At 48.2% G+C, this 24,719-nt stretch overlaps 1 protein-coding gene across 6 annotated transcripts in view; it reads right to left on the bottom strand.

Moving 5' to 3' along the window:
* CNKSR2 (connector enhancer of kinase suppressor of Ras 2) overlaps positions 1 to 24,719 on the bottom strand; it is a 252,421-nt gene that overhangs the window by 153,293 nt on the left and 74,409 nt on the right. For all 6 annotated transcript variants that reach the window (XM_054165993.1, XM_054165994.1, XM_054165995.1 and 3 more), the window contains exon 4: positions 17,056 to 17,143. In XM_054165993.1, coding sequence (XP_054021968.1) covers positions 17,056 to 17,143 — 88 coding nt within the window. The remainder of the gene's footprint in view (positions 1 to 17,055; positions 17,144 to 24,719) is intronic.

The following is a 24,719-nucleotide window of genomic DNA, read 5'->3' as shown; positions in this document are numbered from 1 at the left end:
AAACTTCTTTACAGTAAGGGTGCCAGAGCCCTGGAGCAGGCTGCCCAGAGAGGTTGTGGAGTTTCCTTCTCTGGAGACTTTCCAAAGCCACCTGGATGCATTCCTGTGCAGACTACCCTGAGTGCTCCTGTTCTGTCAGCAGGGTTGGACTGGAGGATCTCTGCAGGTCCCTTCCAACCTCTGATATTCTGTGGTACTGTAAGTTTAGACATGCATCTTAAAGTGAATAGTGTTTGAGAAGTCTCACTACTAAGGGAAGAAGGATTCTGGGCTCCTAAACACTGTAGAGGTTCATTACAACAACAACAACAAAATCAGTCAATAACAGAGGAAATACTACTTGAAAACATCCTTGACATGAAACTCTCTCACACAAAATAAAACTCTCTCTCTGGGTGCTCCTGCTCTGGCAGAGGGGTTGGACTGCAGGATCTTTTGAGGTCCCTTCCAAACCCTAACATTCTGTGATTCTGTGACAATCATGAAGGAAGCTAAAGAAATATGAATTAACAAACCAAGAGTATATATATATAAATTGCAGTAAATATATAAAAATTCCAGTCTATGTGTAGGGACAGGTGGCCTCACCCTTAAATACTCTCCTCAACACACAATTCCCTACAAATCCAGCATCTGGGGAAAGGAATTGCTAAATGAGTTCATCACCTAAGGGGACAGCTGAATGAATGTTCATGCTACTACCTCTTCATGGTCAGGCAAGAGAAAAAATTGACAGTGCAGGAAAGCATTAAAAGACAGAAAGACTGGAGGAGAGCAAATGGAACCCCAGAAATCACAGAAACATTCAGGTTGGAAAAGAGTCTCAGGATCACCAAGTCCAACCATTAACCCTACTCTACAAGGGTCACCCCTAAACCAGAGCCCCAAGCACCACATCCAAACTACCTTTAAAACACATCCAGGCTTGGGGACTCCACCATCTCCCTGGGCAACCTGTGCCAATGCCTGACCACTCTTGCTGGGAGAAAATTCTTCCCACTATCCAGTCTAAACCTACCCAGTGGCAGCTTGAGGCTGTTCCCTCTTGTTCTATCACTAATTACCTGTGAGAAGAGACCAGCAGCAGCCTCTCTACATTGTTCTTTCAGGTAGTTTTAGACAGCAATGAGGTATTCCCTCAGCCTCCTCTTTTCCAAACTAAACACTTAGGTAAAAAACCCAGTCCCAAAACTATCCTTTTTCCACACATCAGTGACATCCAGCCAGACACAAGCCAAGCATGAACTCAGGGCAATGTGCAGGAATGCAAAGATCCATGGTAGCATAGCCCAGAGCAGCCCTCAAGTCTAGGATTCAAAGGAGCCTAGAAAAGGTCATCAAGCTGATCCCTCCATGGTAGCCAGCTCCTTTTAACTTCCTGCAGCTAGCCCTGCAGAAGAGGCCTGAGAATGCTTCTGAATGATCCCAAGAGCAAAAGCCACATGTCACTTTCTTTCACCATGAACAGTTTATTTCCCTTTAGATTTTCTGCTTCTTTAATATGCTTCACTGCTTTGAGCTTTATCTTGAAGCAAGTGCTGAGGGTACCAGTGCCCACCCTCTTCAAACATCCCTGAGGCAGAAGAAGCAGCTGCATGCTGATCACTGGAGGCCTTCACCATTTACAATTATTGCTTTTTTCATATCCATTGCATTTCATTTCATAGAATCATTGAATTGTTAGGGTTGGAAGGGAGCTCAAGGATCATCCAGTTCCACCCCACCTGCCATGGCCAGGGACACCTCACACTACAGCAGGTTGCTCACTGCTACATCTAGCCTGGCCTTAAAAACCTCCAGGCATGAGGCTTCCACCAACCACCTCCCTGGGCAACCTGTGCCAGTGTCTCACCACCCTCATGGGGAACAACTTCTTCCTAATGTCTAATCTAAATCCCCCCTCCTCTAGTTTAGTTCCATTCCCCGCCCCCCCGACACCCTCAAAAGTCCCTCCCCAGCTTTCTTGGAGCCCCCTGCAGATACTGGAAGGCCACAAGAAGGTCTCCTCAGAGCCTTCTTGAACAGTCCCAACTCTCTCAGTCTGTAACAGCAGAGCAGCTCCAGCCCTCTGCTCATCCTCATGGCCCTTCTCTGGACACCTTCCAGCACCTCCAGATCCTTCCTGTAATAGAGGCTCCAGAACTGGACACAGTGCTCCAGGTGTGCTCTCACCAGAGAGGAGTAGAGGGGGAGAATCACCTCCCTCGATCTGCTGGCTATGCTTCTCTTGATGCAGCCCAGGCTTTGCTTGGCTTTCTGGGCTACAAGTGCTCACTGCTGGCTCCTGTTGAGCTTCTCATCCACCAGCACTCCCAACTCCTTTTCTTCAGGGCTGCTCTCCAGCCAGTCCCTGCCCAGCCTATATCGGTGCCTGGGATTGCCCTGACCCAGCTGCAGGACCTTGCCCTTGGTCTTGTTGAAGCTCATGAGGTTGTCATGGGCTCACCTCTCCAGCCTGTAAAGGTCCCCCTGGATGGCCTCCCTTCCCTCCAGCATGTCTGCTGCACCACACAGCTTAAAGCACTGGAGAACTATAAAAAAAATCACTATCTCTGCAATTAGCAATAAATGTGTGTGTGTGTGTGTGTGTGTTAATAGCATACCACCCACAGCTGGTGAACATCTCTATCTTCTCTACCTAGACAACAAGCCCATATCCTGCTCCTGAAAGATCTTCCCAAGCAGCTGTTTAACCACAGTATCAAAACACTGCAATTAAGTTAAGAAACAGATCATACACAAACTTAATATCAACTTTTTTTCTACTTTAGAAAAGCAGGAACACACACACACACAGAAAAATCTGCAAGCAAGCTTCACTCCCACATAGGCTAATGATTTGCTACTCACTTAGTGGAACAATCACAGAATCATTACCATAAAATGGTCTGGGTTGGAAGGGATCTCCAAAGGTCATCCAGACCAACCCCCTCTGCAGTCAGCAGGGGCATCCTCAACTAGATCAGGTTGCCCAGAGTAAGCAAAAGCATCCTCAATTAGACCACAGGCTCACAGGTTGGTAAGGGTTGGAAGAGACCTCCAAAGATCATTGAGTCCAACCCCCTTGCCAGAGCAGGGCCATGGAATCCAGCACAGGTTACACAGGAACACAGCCAGACAGGGCTGGAAAGGCTCCAGAGAAGGAGATTCCACAACCTCTCTGGGCAGCCTGTGCCAGCGCTCTGTGACCCTCACAGGGAAGAAGTTCCTCCTCACGTTAAGGTGGAACCTCCTGTGCTGGAGTTTACATAGAATACATAGAATAAACCAGGTTGGAAGAGACCTTCAAGATCATCGCGTCCAACCCATCAACCAATCCAACACCGCCCAAACAACTAACCCACGGCACCAAGCACCCCATCAAGTCTCCTCCTGAAAACCTCCAGTGATGGCGACTCCACCACCTCCCCAGGCAGCCCATTCCAATGTGCAATCACTCTTTCTGTATAGAACTTTTTCCTAACATCTAGCCTGAACCTCCCCTGGCACAGCCTGAGACTGTGTCCTCTTGTTCTGGTACTGGCTGCCTGGGAGAAGAGACCAACATCCGTCTGTCTACAACCTCCCTTCAGGGAGTTGTAGAGAGTAATAAGGTCACCCCTGAGTGTCCTCTTCTCCATTTCCCCTGGTCCTATCACAGGGTGCAATGGAGAAGAGCCTGTGCCCCCCCTCTTGACACCCAGCCCTCAGATATTGATAGACATTGATGAGATCCCCTCTCAGCCTTCTTTTCTCCAGACTAACCAGCCCCAGGGCTCTCAGTTTCTCTTCATAGGGCACATGCTCCAGTCCCTTAATCATCCTAGCAGCTCTCTGTTGGACTCTCTGCAGCAGATCCCTGTTCCTCTTGAACTGGAGAGCCCAGAACTGGTTGCAATATTCCAGGTGAGCTCTCACCAGGGCAGTGTAGAAGGGGCGATCAGGTACCTAGGATGCAGGAGCATCCTCAACTAGATCAGATTGCCCAGAGCCCTGGTAAGGTTGGAAAAGACCTTTAACATCATCTAGTTGGAAAAGACCTCTAAGACCATCAAATCTGACCATGGATTCATAAATCCATAGAACAGTTTAGGCTGGAAGGGATCTTGAACTACAATGGACCTTATCAGAGATTTTTTAATAGCACAAAAACCTAGATGCAGAAATAATTCATCTGAAAAGACTCAGATGCAATAAGGGGAAGAGATTTTACTTTTGCCTGTTTATTCTGTGAACCTCAGCTGAAATAGAAGGTTTGGTTCTAAAGGATTATTAACGAAGGCTGCTAATAAAGCAACAAAACCAATTCTGTGTTCTACACCTTCCTGAACACGGAGTCAAGTATTGGCTGTTAGCAGTTTCAGATAGGAAGTATCAACCACAAAGGGAAATGAAAGGGAATGTGATGGAACACCTTCATTACTCACATCAGGCTTTCATGGTCATTTTTCCCCCAGAACTGTCTCATACATCAAAAATGGCAAAAGTGACCTTTGTGGAGGCAGCTAAAATTAGGCTAAGATCCTGGTATCATTTTAAAACCTATGTTCAACACTAGCAAGACATAGGTTGCACTGCCAATGAGAGGCATCACTTACATATCTTCCAGAACTTCTGACTTGCATGATGATGACCACACATTATTTCTACCAAAATTACAACTTTTATCTGCAAAAACGCTATCATAATGTCAGAATAATTACTAAATGCATTTAAAATCAAACCTAGAGAGTTAAATCACACCTAGAGAGTTGGGGCTCTTCAGTCTGGAGAAGAGAAGGCTCCAAGGAGATCTAATTGTGGCCTTCCAGTATATGAAGTATACAAGAAAGCTGGGGAGGGACTTTTGAGGGTGTCAGGGAGTGATAGGACTAGGGGGAATGGAACAAAACTAGAAATGGGTAGATTCAAATTGGATGTTAGGAAGAAGTTGTTCCACCATGAGGGTGGTGAGAGACTGGCACAGGTTGCCCAGGGAGGTGGTTGGTGGAAGCCTCATGCCTGGGGGTTTCTAAGGCCAGGCTGGATGTGGCTGTGAGCAACCTGCTGTAGTGTGATGTGTCCCTGCCCATGGCAGCGGGGGGTGGAACTGGATAAGCCTTTAGGTCCCTTCCAACCCTGACAATTCTATGATTCTTTGAATTCAACAGCAGTGACTGGTGACAATGCTACCAAATGCATACATCTCATCCCACCCTGCCCTAGACATGATAGACCTATTAGAGAGGCATAGAATTTGAGCTGGGGTTGTTCAGATTGGAGAAGAGAAGGCTCCAGGAAGACCTAAGAGCAGCCTTCCAGTACCTGAAGGAGGCTACAAGAAGGCTGCAGAAAGACTGTTTCCAAAGGCCTCCAGTGATAGGATGAGGGCAATGGTTTGAAATGAGAGGAGAGCAGATTCAGATTGGATTTTGGGAACAAACCTTTTACCATGAGGGTAGTGGAACACTGGAACAGGTTGCCCAGGAAGGTATTTAGGCCCTGTCCCTGGAAATATTCAAGGCCTGTTTGGACAAGGATCTAAACAACCTGATCTAGGGGAGTATGTCCCTCCTGACTGCAGTGGGATTGGAATGGATGACCTTTGTTGGTCCCTCCAAGCCAAACCATTCTATGCTTGCCAAAAAGGAGTTCAGCCTCTCGTTCATCTCCAAACCTTTGGCACAAAAGCACTCTTTGAGCAATGCAGCCATTGCTTGGTCTTAAGCCAAGCCATTGTTTAATGCCCTCTGCCTCTCAATGATTAAAGCTGTAATTGAATCCTTTAAAAGCAGCATCTGTCAAGTGGATGGTCTGGCAGTCTTGCTACTTAGCAACAACTTAAAAAACACAAGGGAAAAAGACATTAACTTGTGAATGCTCAGATCATAACTCCCAGTGATAGAATCACAGCAACATTCCTTCAGGTTGGAAAAGACCCTTGAGATCATCAGGTCCAACCACTAAGCCTGCTCGACCAAGTTCACCACTACACCATATCCCCAAGCACCACATCGAAACCACCATTAAAGGCACCCAGGGATGGTGACTCCACTGCCTCCCTGGGCAGCCTGTGCCAGTGTCTGATCACTCTTGCAGGGAAAAAAATGCTTCCTAATGTCCAGCCTAAACCTCCCCTGGTGTACCTTGAGCCCGTTCCCTCTTGTTCTGTCCCCATGCCATCAGAAATAAGTTGTTACCGCCTCAAGGAGCCCACTCCAAGCCTGCTCAGTTGTCAGTGTCTTTACACTCTAGCAAGGCTCATTTGGGCTATGAGGATGATTTGGGGACTGGACGTGACCCCATCCTCCAACCCCCATTCACAAAACCAAGAAATAAAAAGCTCTTCAATACCCCAAAGCTACAGAAGCTGGCAAGCAGGTAACATTCTCCTCTGGCAACAGGGAAACAACGAAGACCATGACACAGGCAGGGATTTTCTGAGGTGCTTTATGACATTTCAAGATTTTAAGCGGTCTAACAAGACTTTGGATGTAAAGCTGGGGGCCTCACAGGACTTTGGATACAAAAGGTGTGGGCCTCGGGGACACTGGCAATTCTAAGTCATAGAATCAAAGAATGCTTTGGGTTGGAAAGGACCTCCAAAGGCCATCCAGTCCAACCCCACAGCTATCAGCAGAGACATCCTCCATTAGGTCAGATTGCCTGACCTAGAAGATCTCCAGGGACGGGGCCTCACCTACCCCCCCTGGTGGGGGTGTTCCAGTGTTCCACCACCCTCATGGTAAAGAACTTGTTCCTCACATCCAATCTAAATCTGCTATGCTCTCATTTCAAACCATTGTCCCCTTGTCCTATCACTACAGGCCTTTGCAAACAGTCACTCTGCAGCCTTCTTGTAGCCCACTTCAGCTACTGGAAGGCTGCTCTTAGGTCTCCCTGGAGCCTTCTCCAGGCTGAACACCCCCAGCTCCCTCAGCCTGTCCCTGCAGCAGAGGTGCTCCAGCCCCCTGTGCAGCTTCTAAAGAGTCTCCCATCATGGCTGTCCCTCCTCCTTCTGCCTGCCAGTGTCCCAGGGAGCTCTATCTTCAACTTTCTCCTCTGCTATCTCTTCCCTAGCGCTCAGCAGCCTCCTAAACTCATGCTGCTTTGATTGTCATCTCTGTGTGGATGAGTCACAGATCTCTCTCCCTTCTGTTCACAATTCACAGTTCAGAATCTCTCCTGCTGGATATTTGCCACCAGCCCTAGCACAGCACACACTGCAAAAGCTGCAATCACGTTTCCTCCCCAACCCTCCCTGCTCTCCACTTCTTCCTCCAGCTCTGTCAACACCTCCACCACCTTATGTCCCACCAAGCTCACAACCTGGGTGCCATTTTCAACCTCCTTGTCGCTTCCCACACAAATCCTGCTGGTTTCCTACCCACTGCTGTGCAGAAATGTTTGCTTCCTTTCAATTACAGCTTACAACTATTCAATCCCTGCAGCTGACAATACCAAACTGGGAGGCTTGGCTGAGACACCTGAAGGCTGTGTGGCCATACAGTGACACCTGGACAGACTAAGAGCTGGGCAGAGAGGAACCCAATGAGGTTCAACAAGGAGAATTGCAGAGTCCTGCACCTGGGAAGGAAAAACAAACTGCAGCAGTGCAGGCTGGGAGGGGATCTGCTGGAGAGCAGCCCTGGGGAGAAGGACCTGGGAGTGCTGGTGGGCAACAAGTTCTGCATGGGACAGCAATGTGCCCTGGTGGCCAAGAAGGTCAATGGGATGGCATTAAGAGGAGTATGGCCAGCAGGTCAAGGGAGGTACTCCCCCTCTACTCTACCCTGGTGAGACCTCACCTGAAATATCACATCCAGTTCTGGGCTCCCCAGTGCAAGAGGGACAGGGATCTACTGGAGAGAGTCCAAGGGAGGGCTATAAGGATGCTGAAGGGACTGAAGCACTGCCTGGTGAGGACAGGCTGAGAGCCCTGGGGCTGGTTAGTCTGGGGAGGAGAAGACTGAGAGGGGATCTGATCAATGTCTATAAATGTCTGAGGGCTGGGGGGGTACAGAGGGAGGGGACAGGCTATGCTCAGTTGCACCCTGGGATAGGACAAGGGGCAATGGATATAAACTCCAGCACAGGAGGTTCCACCTCAACATAAGGAGGAACTTCTTCACTGTGAGGGTCACAGAGCACTGGAACAGGCTGCCCAGAGAGGCTGTGGAGTCTCCTCCTCTGGAGACTTTCCAGCCCTGTCTGGGTGTGTTCCTGTGTGACCTGTGCTGGACTCTATGGTCCTGCTCTGGCAAGGGGACTGGGCTTGATGATATTTGGAGGTCCCTTCCAACCCCTAACACCCTGACAGCCTTTTTCTTGCCACTGGGTCTACAGCATCCTTGCTCTGTTATCATTATTCTTTCCCTCCACACTGAAGCCAGAGCTCATTTGTACCTGCAGCAACCCACTCTGTCCACCCCCACTGCAAACATGCAGAAGAATCCACAGAGATGGGAGGAAAGAGCATGGTGAGCATACACCCTTGAAGGCACTAAGGGAAGAGGAGAATAAAACCTCTGTTGTGAGAAATATAATGCAAGCTATTAAACAGTGCTATAGAAAAGGATCTTTCCTATGCAACCTACATAAATGCTTCCAGAACTGTTAGGAGCCCTTCCCTGAACATTTAATGAACCTGCAGTACTTGAAGTTCATAACCCTTGTGTACAAACTCACAGCAATTACCCTACTCACTGAGTACAAAAGAGCTGCCTTAGTTTTATTTAAACAACCTGCCTGGAGTGGCACCTATCACCATGGCAACAGAGTGCTTCATGTGAAAATTCAACACCACTTACATAAATCTCCCCCAGATCAAGCAGCTCCTGGGGAAAACTGCTCCTTGGATTAAGAGAGCTACAGTGTGTGTGCTAAGTAAGCTCTTTTCTTCTGTCTTGCTGGAGGAATTTTCCATTCCCAATTATTTCTACCATGCTTTCTGTAAAAGACATCCCCCTGCTCTCCCTTGGGATCTGGTCACATATTAGTCCTTCATTTGCACACAGAGGAACACTTCTTCCTCCTGTACCATTGCTAAAATGAGCGGCTACACAGAATACAGCTGGTTGGAAGAGACCTAAAAGATCATCCAATCCAGCCTTTGACCCAGCACTGAAGGGCCATCACTAAACCATAGAATCACAGAATTGTCAGGGTTGGATGGGACCTCAAGAATCAGCCAGTTCCAACCCACTGCCATGGGCAGGGACACCTCACACTACAGCAGGTTGCTCACAGCCACAGCCAGCCTGGCTGCAAAAACCTCCAGGGGTGAGGCTTCTACCACCTCCCTGGGCAACCTGTGCCAGTGTCTCACCACCCTCATGGGGAAGAACTTCTTCCTAACATCCAAGCTGAATCTACCCATTTCTAGTTTTGTTCCATCCCCCCAGTCCTATCACTCCCTGACACCCTCAAAAGTCCCTCCCCAGCTTTCTTGGAGCCCCCTTCAGATACTGGAAGGCCACAATTAGGTCTCCTTGGAGCCTTCTCTTCTCCAGACTGAACAGCCCCAATTCCCTCAGTCTGTCCTCATACCAGAGCACCTCCAGCCCTCTAATCATCCTTCGCTGGACACCTTCCAGCACCTCCAGATCCTTCCTGTAACAGAAGCTCCAGAACTGGACACAGTGCTCCAGATGGGATCTCACTGGTGTGGAGTAGAGGGGGAGAATCACTTCCCTCAGCCTGCTGGCTTTGCTTCTCTTGATGCAGCCCAGGATGTAGTTGGCTTTCTGGGCTCCAAGTGCACACTGCTGGCTCATGTTGAAGAGACCTCCAAGCTCATCCAGTCTAACCCTTGACCCAGCACTGAAGGCTCAACACTAAACCATGTCCCTAAGCACCAGATCCACACACTGCTTGAACACCCCCAGGGATGCTGACTCCAGCACTGCCCTGGGCAGAACATTCCCATGTTTGACAAACCTTCCAGTGAAGAAATATTTCCTAACACCCAGCCTGAATCTCCCCTGCTGCAGCTTGGAACCATTTCCTCTGGTCCTGTTGCTTGCCACCAAGGAGAAGAGGCTGGCCCCAACCTCACTCCAATCTCCCTTCAGGTAGCTTAGAGAGCAATGAGGTCTCCCCTCAGCCTCCTCTTCTGCAGGCTGAACAACCACAGCTCCTTCAGATGCTCCTCACAGGCCATGTGCTCCAGGCCCTTCACTGTGAGTTCAGAAATCACAGCAAGTACCTCACAGCACCAACTAAAATGACTTTGATAACTGCACATACATCCTGCTAGAATCTAAGTGCTGACCTGGTGTGAATTTCAGCTCTTAGAGAGATTTCTCTATGCAATGACAGCCTCACCTATAGGTAAAACAAAGTCTCAGAGGAGTCTCAGAGGAGTGGAGCAGAGGGGGAGAATCACCTCCCTGGCCCTGCTGGCGATGCTTCTCTTGCTGCAGCCCAGGCTCTGGTTGGCTCTCTGGGATACAAGTGCACACTGCTGGTTCCTGTTGAGCTTCTCATCCACCAGCACCCCTAAGTCCTGTTTCTCAGGGCTGCTCTTCTTCACAGGGCACCAGAGCAGACTATTTTCAAAATGTCACACTACAGACTATAAACGTTTAGGGGGGGGAAAATGTCTTTATGGAATACATCTCAATGAGAACTCAGGAGGCCTCACATTATTTCTAGTAGTGCTTCATATCTCCATAGTCTATTATTGATGTTTTAAACTTTGAGCTGTTTGGTGCCTAATCCCACTTCAAAAAAAGACTTCAAAACTTCTGTCATAGGGTTGGAAGGGGCCTCCACAGCTCATCTAGTCCAAGCCCTCTGCACTCAACAGGGACATCCTCCACTAGGTCAGGTTGCTCAGAGCCTTGCCCAAGCTAACCTTCAGTAGCTCCAGGGATGGGGTCTCAACTACCCCGCCCCGGGCAACCTGTTGCAGTGTTCTACCACCTTCATGGTGCAGAACTTGATCCTCACATCCAATCCAAATCTGCTCTTCTCTCATTTCATACCATTGCCCCTCTATTATCCCCGCAAGCCTTTGTAAACAGTCTCTCTCCATCCTTCTTGTAGCCCCCTTCAGGTAATGGAAGGCTGCTGTTAGGTCTCCCTGGAGCCTTCTCTTTTCCAGGCTGAACAACCCCAGCTCCCTCAGCTTGCTGGCATCCCACAGGCTATTCTCCAAGATTAAACCATTGTCCTCATTCTATTTTTTCAGGCCTTTGTAAAGAGTTCCTCTGCAACCTTTTTGTAGGCTCACTTCAGGTACAGGATGTCTGCTATTAGGTCTCCCTGGAGCCTTCTGTGATTTGAAACCAAATTACAACCAACATACCTGAAATTCAGCCATTTCAAGGGAAAAAAAACCCAACATATTATAATAAACTAATAGAAACAAACTACCAGAATCAGAAGCTGGCATGAAGGTTAAACATGGGTTGTCCAGGGAGGTGGTTGAGGCCCCCTCCCTGGAGGTGTTTAAGACCAGGCTGGATGAGGCTCTGGCCAGCCTGATTTAGTGTGAGGTGTCCCTGCTCATGGCAGGGGAGTTGGAACTGGATGATCCTTGAGGTCCCTTCCAACCCTGACTGATTCTATGATCTCAGGCACTTTTCAGATTACATTAAATGACATATGAAATGTTCCATAGGAGAGATGAACTCCTCTCTACCATCAAAAAGAGCAAAACATTGCTCAAGAGGGCACACTGCAACCAGTTTGGGCCAGCTCCTTGTGAGCAAGGAAAGCTTCCTCTTTCCAATAATCCCTTCAAATTCTGTTTCACCCTTCAGCATTATGCATTGACTGGTAAATGGGAAGAAAATCAACTGGCACAGGGTAAGACATAGTCTGAAACACCACTTGCTCCTCAGCACTGCTTTGAACCTTATGCAACAGAGGGGAGGGGAGAAATCTTCCTAAGAACAGCACTTGAAGGATACAAAGAGAGTCTAAATGTCTGTCAGTGTTACTTGCAGTGAGCTGGAACACGCCCATAAAAACATCACTTGGATTCCATGCACTGCAGGCAGATGTTGCCTAGGTTCAAGGAGGGGGGCCGGGGGGGAGGCTTTTGTTGGTTCTGCTTTTACTGGGTTTTAGCTTTCCCCCACATTTATTTAGCTCCCCACTTGTCCACTTAGCCCCTTACTTGTGCATTTATCAGAAGTGGAGCATTTTCTACCAACACTGCATTATGAACATAGAGATAGTGTAAATGCCAAGAATCTGGCACCTTCCCCTGGGATGGATCAAAAGCAGTGTGAGGAGGAGGATAAAGGAGCTGATTCTGCCCCTCTTCTCTGCTCTGGTGAGACCCAACCTGCAGCACTGCATCCAGTTCTGGTGCCCCCAGCATAGGAGGGACATGGAGCTGCTGGAGCAGGTCCATAGGAGGGCACAAAGATGATCAGAGGGCTGGAGAGCCTCCCCTATTGGGACAGGCTGAGAGAGTTGGGGCTGTTCAGCCTGGAGAAGAGAAGGCTCTGGAGAGAGCTTAGAGCAGACTTCCAGTACCTAAAGGGGGCTACAAGAAAGCCAGGAAGGGACTTTTTACAAGGGCCTGTAGGGACAGGATGAGAGGGAATGGATTGAGGCTTGAGGAGGGCAGATTTAGACTGGAGATTAGAAAGACATTCTTTCCATTGAGGCTGGTGAGACACTGGAACAGGTTGCCCAGGGAGGCTGCAGATGACTCCCACCCTGGAGGTGTTCAAGGCCAGGCTGGATGAGGCCCTGAGCTACCTGGGCTAGTGGAAGGTGTCCCTGCCCACGGCAGAAGGCTTAGAACTAGATGATCCTTGGGGTCCCTTCCAACCTAAGCCATTCTGTAAATCTATGAATGAGATGTTTTCATTTAAAAAAAATATGGAAGGCAGGGGATTATTAGCATGGAAAGCTAAGAAAGATTTTCCTGCAACTATTTGATAACAAGGTTCCCATCAAACACAGGTTGCTTGGAAAACCCCAACAAGCTGGATGCTCAAAGCAGCTCCACTGAGGAACCTATCAAACATTCACACCACTAAACTATTAAAGGCAGTTCATTAGCTGAAGGTACCTGAGGTAATTAGCTGCTTGGTATGACCTAAAATGCAACATTTTAAGGCTATATTTAGAGTGTTCTGAAAGTCCTTAATAACTAGGGCTTAAAAGTGAAGAAATGCTTTTGGATCCTGAGCTGGGAAAACAAGTCTACACTTAGTTTTACAGTGAGAAATCATTTGTGATCCTTTCACAGGCTCACAAGGTGTTAGAGGTTGGAAGGGACCTCTGGAGATCATTGAGTCCAACCCCCCTGCTACAGCAGGGCCAGAGAATCCAGCACAGGTCACACAGGAACACATCCAGATAGAGCTGGAAAGTCTCCAGAGAAGGAGACTCCACAGCCTCTCTGGGCAGCCTGTTCCAGGGCTCTGTGACTCTCACAGTGAAGCAGTTCCTCCTCATGTTGAGGTGGAACCTCCTGTACTGGAGTTTATATTCATTGCCCCTTGTCCTGTTCCAGGGTGCAAGTGAGCAGAGCCTGTCCCCTCCTTCCTGACCCCCAGCCCTCAGATATTTATAGACATTGATCACATCCCCTCTCAGCCTTCTCCTCTCCAGACTAACCAGCCCCAGGGCTCTCAGCCTCTCCTCACCAGGCAGTGCTCCAGTCCCTTCAGCATCCTCATAGCCCTCCATAGGAGACTCTGCAGTATATTCCTATCCCTCCTGAACTTTCCAGTATTTTTTTATTTCAAAGAGGGCAATGGCTTGAAGCTCAACAAATTTTACCCCCAGCACTGGTAGTGAGTCCATCAGAGCATGGGGTGTATGGACACTTTGTCACAGTCTCAGGCCCCTGGAATTGCCACAGTGCTCAGGCAGTGCACCAGGCATTTCTATGTGCACCCAACAGCAGAGCTTTTAGCTGAACAAGAGGACACAGTCTCAAGCTGCACCAGGGGAGGTTTAGGCTGGATGTTAGGAAGAAATTCTTCCCAGAAGGAGAGATTGGCCATTGGAATGTGCTGCCCAGGGAGGTGGTGGAGTCACCATCCCTGGAAGTGTTTAAAAAGAGCCTGGATGAGGCACTTGGTGCCATGGTTTAGTTGATTAGAGGGTGTTCGGTGATAGGTTGGACTTGATGAGCTCAAAGGTCTTTTCCAACCTGATTAATTCTGTGAAAATCACACAATGGTAGGGGCTGGAAAGGACCCTGAGAGATCATCCACTCCAACCCCCCTGCCAGAGCAGGAGCACCTAGACCAAATCACAGAGAACTCATCTGGACAGATCTTGAATATCTCCAGAGAGGGAGACTCCACAATCCACCCAGCAGCCTGTTCCAGTGCTCTGTCACCCAGGTGCCTCTAAGTTCCGAGTACTTGTGGATGGTTATCTTGGCCTTTCCCAGCTGTCTTCCATCTTGCCTGCCATCTCCCAAACTGCATCTCTCAGGTTCTCCCTCCCTGTCATCCAACAGCCTCAATATGTTGCTGTGAGACGGAGGATGCCACAAGGATGTTCTGTGACAACAGTGCAAGCCAGATCCCTATCAGCCAGCTGACTGTTCTTCACCTTCCACAAAATTGCTTCCACCACATAGTCCCTCTTCAGGGAAGCTTTTCATACAGGAGTATTTACAGGCCTACAGCTATGCATCTGCAGCACTTTGCTAAGCAAATCCCACAAGACATTAAAGCTGTGAGCTAAACAGCAGTGGATTTAGAACTAAATAAACACAGCAAATCATTGTGAAAGCTGATTAAGGGAAGTAAAAAAAAAATCATGTGGTGAGTGCTACTAATAATGACTACCAGACAGCAACAGGAAGAACTATGGTGATTAGCAGGAAAGTTTCCTTTCAGGGTCTTGGTAACTTAAAATGTCTGCTGCAAGGACAGGCTGAGGGAGCTGGGGTTGTTCAGCATGCAGAAGAGAAGGCTCCAGGGAGACCCAAGAGCAGCCTTCCAGTACCTGAAGGGGGCTACAAGAAGGCTACAGAGGGACTGTTTGCAAAGGCCTGCAGTGATAGGATGAGGATAATGGTTTGAAATGAGAGAAGATTTAGATTGGATGTTAGGAACAAGTTCTGCACCAGGAGGGTGGGTGGTTGCACTGGAAAAGGTTGCCCAGAGAGGTGGTCGAGGACTCGTTCCTGGAGACATTCAAAGTGAGGCTGGACTAGGCTCTGGGCAACCTGATCAATCACAGAATTGTGAGAGTTGGAAGGGACCTCAAGTATCATCTAGTTCCAACCCCCCTGCCATGGGCAGTGGCATCTCACACTTGAGATGAGGACACCTCACATCTTGTTCGGGATGTCCCTGCTGACTGCAGAGGGAGTTGGACTGGATGACCTTTGGAGGTCCCTTCCAAGCCAAAACATTCTATGATTCTATGTCAATACAGAGTCAGACTTTTCAGTTATTCCAAAGATTTCCAGGGCTTTAATCCTAAAGAATCATAGAATGATCTGAGTCGGAAGGGACCTCCAAAGGTCATCCAGTCCAACTCCCTCTGCAGTCAGCAGGGACATCCCCAACTAGACCTTTAAGTAAAGAAGAAAGCTTCTTTACTTAAAGGGTTCCTGAGGAATAAGAGCATTGAGAATGACAATAAAATCTATCTACGGATTGCCTTACAAAGGAAGGGGAGCACCCTTGTTGTGTGGCCCTGTGGGAACAGCTCCACACCAAAACCTCAAGTTGGTAGCCACATCAGTCAGAATATGCATAGATACTCTTTTCAAAAGAACAACAGGCAGGTAAGGGACATACCTAAACCACACACAGAGTGGCAACAGGAGGGAGGGAAAGGTTCTCCAGACTAGATTCTCAGGTGAAGGTCGAAAAGAACAACTGGCAGATAAGGGACAGAGCTAAACCACACACACAGTGGCAACAGGAGGGAGGGAAAGGATCTTGAGACTGGATTCTCAGATGAAGGTTAAGTAAGTGATTCCCAGTATCTACTTCTGGATTCCTTGAAGGTAGGAGGTATAAAAATATTCTAGCCTGCTGGGGACATCTGCCATCTTCACAGGTGTCTGGATGATGTGAATTGTATAGAAGAGCAGATGAACAAAGTCTAATGCATACAGACTGTTTGAACCAGAGAGTACATTAAAAAGTAAAGGCAAAACACAAGGAATTGTTTGACAGCACTGTAGGGGAAAGGGACCTGGGGTTCCTGGTGGACAGAATGATGACCATGAGGCAGCAATGTGCACTTGTGGCCAACAAGGCCAATGACATCCTGGGGTGGATCAGAAGGGCTGTGGTTAGTAGGTCGAGAAAAGGTTCTCCTCCCACTCTGCTCTACGCTGATGAGGTCAGAGCTAGAACCTTGTGTACAGTTCTGGATGCCTTAGTTCAAGAAAGACCTCAGGGAACTCCTTGAGAGAGTCCAGCCCAGAGCCACAAAGATGCTGAAGGCAGTGGAACATCTCCCTGCTGAGGACAGGCTGAGGGAGCTGGGCCTTGGAGCTTGGAGCAGAGGAGCCTGAGGGGGGACCTCATTCACATTGATAAAGATCTGCAGGGCAGCATGGGGACGACAGAGCCAGGCTCTGCTCAGGGATGTCCAATGACAGGACAAGGGGCACCGGGTGCAAGCTGGAGCAGAGGAGGTGCCATGGGAACAGAAGGGAAAACCTTTTCACTATGAAGGTGCCAGAGCCTGTGGAACAGGCTGCCCAGAGAGGTTGTGGAGTCTCCTTCTCTGGAGACATTCCAAACCCACCTGGACGTGTTCTTGTGTGAGCTGCTGTAGGTGCTCCTGCTCTGGTAGGGAGATTGGACTGGATAACCTTTCAAAGTGCCTTCCAACCCCTAACATCCTGTGATTCTCTGCCATTAAATCTGCATCTCACCCAGGAGATTCTGGCAATGCACAGTGATGATACTCAACCAGAGAATCCAAGATGAATCTTACTACTGAGGCAGGTAGCAGCACACACACAGCACAACCCAAACCACTACTATAAAACAAAGCAGCAGAAATTTCATGAAGGATTTACCAAGTGCTAATATTTTCCGATTTTTACTACACAGTGAAACAGACAAAGACAAAAACTGTGTGAAGGTGGGTCATGGCCATTTCCAGTTTAAGTTGCAGTGGCACAGGGTCTCCTACCTGTTGTACTATTGTTGTTAGTTCCAGACAGAGCTGTATGACATTATTTCTTGTTACTGAGTAATCTGTGACAGCAGCAAAAGGTGATCTGAAAAAGAAAAGAAGAAGAAGAAAGAAAAGTGTTAAATAGGACTAGCCTAGACCCACTTGCTTCACTGGTGCACAGTGCATTACGGCCAGGGGTATGGAAAAATCACACAGCACCCCCAAAATGTACCAGTAAAACTCTAAACTGAAGGATACACATCCATGGAAATTGTTCATCTCTGCTTGGTTCTGCAGATTAAGTTCCTCTTGAAGAATTGCCATTTATAAAAGCATTGTTTCTCACAGCCTTCCACCTGCCTTCCAGAGAAGGGCAATGAGGCTGGGGAGAGGTCTGGAGCAGAAGCCCTGTGAGGAGAGGCTGAGGGAGCAGGAGCAGGGAAGTCATTCTGTCCTGTACTTGCACTGGTTAGGCCACACCTTGAGTCCTGTGTCCAGTTCTGGGCTCCTCAATTTAAGGACATTGAGACACTTCAACGTGTCCAGAGAAGGGCAACGAGACTGGGGAGGGGTCTGGAGCACAGCCCTGTGAGGAGAGGCTGAGGCAGCTGGGGTTGCTTAGCCTGGAGAAAAGGAGGCTCAAGGGAGACCTTCTTGCTCTCTACAACTACCTGAGGGGAGGTTGTAGCCAGGTGGGGGTTGGTCTCTTCTCCCAGACAACCAGCACCAGAACAAGAGGACTCAGTCTCAAGCTGCACCAGGGGAAGTTTAGGCTGGAGGTGAGGAGAAAATTCCTCCCAGAAAGAGTAATTGGCCATTGGAATGTGCTGCCCAGGGAGGTGGTGGAGTCACCATCCCTGGAGGTGTTCAAGAAAGACTTGGATGTGGCACTTGGAGCCATGGTTTAGTTGGCAGGAGGTGTTAGGTAATAGGTTGGACTTGATGATCTCTGAGGTCTTTTCCAACCTGGCTGATTCTATCATTCTATGACTTCTGGACAGCCTTTGGTCCCCCAGGAATAGGTAACTTTGCCTTCATTTGTTTGGGAATGATCTCATAAAGGCAACCAGAGACATTGCTTACACATTGCTTATGAATGGTGTCCAGATGTGAATGAGATAAGAAAAGTATTCACTGAGATTCTTGAGACCTGATCTAGTATCTGGTAAAAATACCAGAGGAAGACAGAAGTAGCAAGGTCTTCATCCGAAGGGGAGTACAGTATTTAAAGTCAGAGATGTATCACAGGATCACAGTACATTAGAGGTTGGAAGATCATCCAGGCCAACCCCCCTGCCAGAGCAGGTGTACCCAGGGTAGTCTGCACAGGAATGCATCCAGGGTGGTTTGGAAAGTCTCCAGAGAAGGAGACTCCACAACCTCTCTGGGCAGCCTGCTCCAGGGCTCTGGCACCCTCACTGCAAAGAAGTTTCTCTTCATGTTGAGCTAAAACCTTCTCTGTTCAAGTTTGTCTCCATTGTTCCTTGGCTTATTACTGTGCACCTATGAAAAGAGCTTGGTCCCCTCTTCTTGACACCCACCCCTCAGATATTGATAGGCATTGATCAGATCCCCTCTCAGCCTTCTCTTCTCCAGACTAAACAGCCCCAGGGTCTCAGTTTCTCTTCACAGGGGAGATGCTCAAGTCTCCTAATCATCCTCCTGGCTCTCCGTTGGACTCTCTCCAGCAGGTCTCTGTCTCTCTTGAACTGGGGAGCCCAGAACTGGACACAGTATTGCAGGTGAGGTCTCAGCAGGGCAGAGCAGAGAGGGAGAAGAACCTCCCCAGCCCAGCTGGCCTGCTGGAGATATTCAAGGTCAGGCTGGACAAGGCTCTGAGCAACCTGATCTAGTGAAGGATGTCCCTGCTCACTGCATGGGCAATGGTTTGAAATGAGAGAAGAGCAGATTTAGGTTGGATGTTAGGAACAAGTTCTGCATCATGAGGGTGGTTGAGTGCACTGGAAAAGGTTGTCCAGAGAGGTGGTTGAGGACTCATCCCTGGAGATATTCAAGGTGAGGCTCAACAGGACTCTGGCCAACCTGATCCAGTTGAGGATGTTTCTGCTCACTTTAAGGGGTTAGACTGGATGACCTGTAGAGGTCCCTTCCAACCCAAACCATTCTATGTCAATGCAGTGTCAGACTTCTCAGCTATTCCAAAGATTTCCAGGGCTTTAATCCTAAAGAATCATAGAATGGCCTGGGTTGGAAGGGACCTCCAAAGGTCATCCAGTTCAATCCAAACAGTTCTACAATTCTCTGATCCTATACTAAAGGATAAAAGGGAGGTGCTTGGTTATGAACCACAACTGCCTTTATTAAAAGCACATTAGCCAAGGTACACAAAATCACTGCTGGTTTTCCTTTCAACACTGCAACTGGTGAGGGCCTGAAATCTACCTGAAACCTTGACTTCAAAAGGTCATGTTCATTCATGAAGCTACTTTTATTGAAGATTAAGGGAATCAAGCCAGCAAGTGGCATTATTTTGCTTTTAAGGAGGGATGTTAATACCATCCTCAAATTACACAACTGGAATCTCTTTGACATTTCAAAGCCTCCAGCATCGCTCGAAACAAAAACACACGGTAGGCTTTGCCTTCTAATACCACATCATCTTCCCTCATACTTTCACAATTTACTTTGGTTTCATGGCTCATGAGGAAAATAACGACACTTTTACTGTCACTGCTCTCAGAGAAGACCCATTAGAAATGCCCCAAGTCAAGCTGGCTGACATTCAAAGCACAAGCAAAGGGACTCATTTATGTTTACACAGGGAAGATTTACTGCAAACACAGAAACAGGCAGCAAGAACGCTGGCAGGAGGGAGAACACTACTGAAAAACAAGGACTAATGTGGAATGGTTTGGGAAATGCTTCAAGGCTTGGATAGGTAAGGAGACAAATCCATGCTGCATGCAGTTTGAGCTTGCAGCCAAGAAGGCCAATGGCATCCTGGGCTGCATCAAAAGCAGCGTTGCCAGCAAATCCAGAGAGGTGATTCTGCCACTTGACTCTGCTCAGGTGAGACATCACCTGGAGTACTGTGTGCAGGTCTGGAGCCCTCAACAGAGGAAGGACATGGACCTGATGGAGAAGGTCCAGAGGAGAGGCATGAATTGATCAGGGGGTTGGAGCAGCAATGCTATGAGGACAGGCTGAGGGAGCTGGGGGTGTTCAGTCTGGAGAAGAGAAGGCTCCAGGGAGACCTAGGAGCAGCCTTCCAGTACCTGAAAGGGGCTACAAGAAGGCTGCAGAGAGACTGTTTGCAAAGGCCTGCAGTGGCAGGAGAAGGGGCAATGGCTTCAAACTAGAGAAGGGCAGAAATAGATTGGATATTAGGAACAAGTTCTTTACTATGAGGATGGTGGAACACTGGAACAGGTTGCCCAGGGAGGTGGTTGAGGCCCCTTCACTGTAGATATTCAAGGTGAGGCTTGACAGTGCCCTGGGCAACCTGAACTAGTCAGGGATGTCCCTGCTGACTGGTGGGGAGGTCAGACTGGATGACCTTTGGAGGTCCCTTCCAGCCTGCATCATTCTATGATTCCATGCATAGACTTTGCTTCTGCAGAAAATGTAAGAGGTCCTCAAGCTGCCTCCTCTGTAGGTCTCTGTAGCTATAAACCAACTCATTCCTATCAGTTTCTGCCAATGCCTGTCTGGGGTATTGCTGCAAACAGGACAAGTAAAACTGCAATTCCCTTCACTCCTCCCCAGAGTTCACACCAATTCCTTGGAGGCTATCTGCATGCACCACTCTATAGCCACAACTGCATAAGCAGCTGGGGAAATGGTAAGGGCCTCTTGAAATATTTACTCCCAAAAGAAATGTGTTTTGGTATCAAATCCCAAGCCTCAGTTTCAACAGTGCAAGCCCAGCAAGAGTTGGTGTGACATTCAAGAGCCATCTGGATGTGTTCCTGTGCAACCTGTGCTGGATTATATGGTCCTGCCCTGGCAGGGGGGTTGGACTTGATGATCTCCAGAGATCCTTTCCAAGCCCTAGCATCCTGTGATCCTGTGAACATGACAGCAGTTTCAATCAAAATGTAAACAGAAGCTTCACTGTAGGATCACTGATTGGATTTCATAAGAGACTCAGTTGGAAATACAAACTAAGAGGAATTCCTGGTTTCATTGGATCACTTCTTGTGACAAAAAATGATTACTCTGGCTTGGCTGACCCATTTCTATCAGCTTCCTATTTCTACTCTTTCCTCTCAAAGTCAGTTTTGCAGCCCCTTGGACCTTCAAGTCTCAGACACCTCCTGCAGCACCAGTAAAGACAACTCCCTAAGAACAACTGCAATTTTCAACAGGTGCTGCTGTCCAATTCAGCACACCCAAGTCCAGTACCTGAAGGGGACTACAAAAGAAGACTGCAGAGGGACTGCTTCCAAAGGCCTGCAGTGACAGGATGAGAGGAAATGGTTTGAAATGAGCAGATTTAGACTGGATGTTAGGAAGAAGTTCTTCCCCATGAGGATGGTGGAACACTGCAACAGGTTGCCTAGGGAGGTGGTGGAAGCGTCATCCCTGGAGGATTTGAAGGCCAGGCTGGATGTGGCTGTAAGCAACCTGATGTAGTGTGAGGTGTCCCTGGCCATGGCAGGGGGTTAGAACTGGATAATCCTTAGAATCAACCAGGTTGGAAAAGACCTCAGAGATCATCAAGTCCAACTTATTACCTAACACCTAACACTTCCTGACAACCAAACCATGGCTCCAAGTGCCACATCCAATCCTTTTTAGAACACCACACTTGAGGTCACTTCTCACCCTAACAGTTCTGTGATCTAGTAGAGAATGTCCCTGCTGATTGCAGGGAGTTTGGACTAGATGACCTTTGGAGGCCCTTTCCAACCCAAACTGTTCCATGCTTCCTAGTTACAGAAGAACCAAAGAAGTGCCTTGGCCTGGGGCTCTGTGTTGCCCTACTTGCTGTTGTGACACTGACCTCAGTGTCTCCTTGACTCATCTCTCTCAGTCTTTTCCAAAGCCTTTTCCAACACATATTTCCTTGCTCCTGGGAACCTTTTCACTCAGTTTCTCTTGGAATTTATTTGCTCTTCCTTCCAAATCTCCCTGGGATTCTTCTGCTCTGCAACACCCACATGAAAGCACTGTCGTAACTCCACAGCACACCTATCTCACCAGATGCTCTTTCTATTCATTCCCTCTTCCAGAGCTCTGCTGCATTTCCTCTTTCTGCCCTTTTTCTTCCTCCTTAAGGGAAGGAGATTTATGCAATCACATCAACCCTTCTGCTCTCACAGATGCTGGGTGGCTTTGCCCTTATTCTCATTTTTTCTTCTGCCTTCTCCTTTCCAGCATTTGAACCCATCAGCCATCTTCAAACCACCTCCACCACAAATGGGTGGGTAATAAGTTTCAAGAATAATTGAGGTCAGACATGCTTTGTGGTCATGCTGCAGCTGGGAAAGTAGGAATTTGTTATTTTTTTCACTATGCTAACCTACATTATGAACCAGATTCCAGCACAGAACCATAGAATTGTCAGGGTTGGAAGGGACCTCAAGGATCAGCCAGTTCTACCTGCCCTGACATGGCCAGGGACACCTCACACTACAGCAGGTTGCTCACAGCCACATCCAGCCTGGCCTTCAAAACCTTCAGGGATGAGGCTTCTACCACCTACCTGGGCAACCTGTGCCAGTATCTCACCACCCTCATGAGGAACAACTTCTTCCTGACATCTAATTTAAATCTCCCTTCTTCTAGCTTGGATCCATTCCCCCTAGTCCTATCACTCCCTGACACCCTCAGAAGACCCTCCCCAGCTTTCTTGGAGCCCCCTTCAGGTACTGGAAGGCCACAATTAGGTCTCCTCAGAGCCTTCTCCTCTCCTGACTGAACAACTCCAACTCCCTCAATCTGTCTCCATAGAAGTGCTCCAGCCCACGGCTCAACCTCGTGGCCCAATGATGAACTTCTAAATACCTCATTCAGAGGAAAAAAACCCAAACCACACCAAACAAAAGGGAAAAAAATAATAATGGATGCTTATTTCAGTATTATTACTTTATCACTTTGAAGTCAATTCACTTCAAGACTGTAATTTGCAGGAAATAAGGGTTTCCCCAGCACACCAGGCATGGCTACTGGTTCTTTCAACACCTTCCAAAGCAATGTTTGAGACAAATAATGCAACATGTATAAACAAGTTCATAGTTCAGAGATGTAATGTAGGCTGTAACCCACATGCACATGATGCCACACTCACTTTTATGAGCTGAGACCTAATTAACATCTTTCAGAATGAAAACAAAAATTATCTAACATCAATTAATTAAGCAACCCTGAAGGCCTGGTATCAAAAAAAGCAGCTACATCGATATGCCACAGCTAATTACCTCACACAATGAAGAAATAATGTGATTCAGTAGACACTAATACTCACAATACTGATTGGACATGAAGGAAAATCCTTCACAAGCAACTGAAAAAAGATCACAGGACGTTAGGGGTTGGAAGGGACCTCTGGATATCATCAAGCCCAACCCCCCTGCCAGAGCAGGACCATAGAATGCAGCACAGGTCACACAGGAACACATCCAGAAGGGCCTTGAAAGTCTCCAGAGAAGGAGACTCCACAGCCTCTCTGGGCAGCCTGTTCCAGGGCTCTGTGACCCTTACAGTAAAGAAGTTCCCCTTGTGTTGAGGTGGAACCTCCTGTGCTGCAGCTTACATCCACTGCCCCCTGTCCTGTTACAGGGTGCAACTGAGCAGAGCCTGGCCCCTCCCTCTTGAACCTCAACCCCCAGATATTGATGGACAATTATTAAATCCCCTCTTTGTCTTCTCTTCTCCAGACTAACCAGCCCCAGGGCTCTCAGCCTCTCCTCACCAGGCAGTCTCCAGTCCCTTCAGCATCCTTGCAGCCCTCCTCTGGACTGTCCCCAGCAGATCCCTGTCCCTCCTGAACTGGGGAGCCCAGAACTGGATGCAGCATTCCAGGTGACATCTCACCAGGACAGAGTAGAGGAGGAAGAGGAGAACCTCCCTGGATCTGCTGGACACACTCCTCTCAAGGCACCCCAGGATCCCATTGGCCTTCTTGGCCATCAGGGCACATTGCTGTCCCATGCAGAACTTGCTGCCCACCAGCACTCCCAGGCCATTCTCCCCAGGGCTGCTCTCCAGCAGATCACCTCCCAACCTGTACTGCTGCAGTTTATTCTTCCTCCCCAGATGTGTGTTGTGGAAGAGATGCAAACACTCAGTGTTTCTACATTACTTTTTCAGTCCCATATGCTTTTGTCTTCTCATACAGCTTCTTTGTGGAGTATCCCTCACTGGACACACGCTGTGTGACCTGCTCTAGGTGCTCCTGCTCTGGCAGGGGGTTTGGACTAGATGATCCTTTGAAGTCCCTTCCAAATCCCTAATACTCTGTGATGAAACATTTGGCATGGGGGAAATCATAAAATCATAGAATGACACAGAAATAACTATTTCACTCCAAAAACTTGCAGGTTGGACAAATGCAGACTGCTGTTAAGTAAAAGCATTGCCCCAAAATAGAAGTTAATCATATTTCACCACTAGCTGTAGTTCTGAGCTTGGTTTATAAACAACAGACATTCTGAGGGCATTAAAAATCACTATCCTATTTATTTGAGCATCCTAACAAGGGAAAACATCCTCAG

Source organism: Dryobates pubescens, chromosome 12 (assembly GCF_014839835.1).
Source record: "Dryobates pubescens isolate bDryPub1 chromosome 12, bDryPub1.pri, whole genome shotgun sequence".
In the NCBI taxonomy this organism is placed as follows: domain Eukaryota; kingdom Metazoa; phylum Chordata; class Aves; order Piciformes; family Picidae; genus Dryobates; species Dryobates pubescens.
This window is presented reverse-complemented; position numbering and strand designations above follow the sequence as displayed.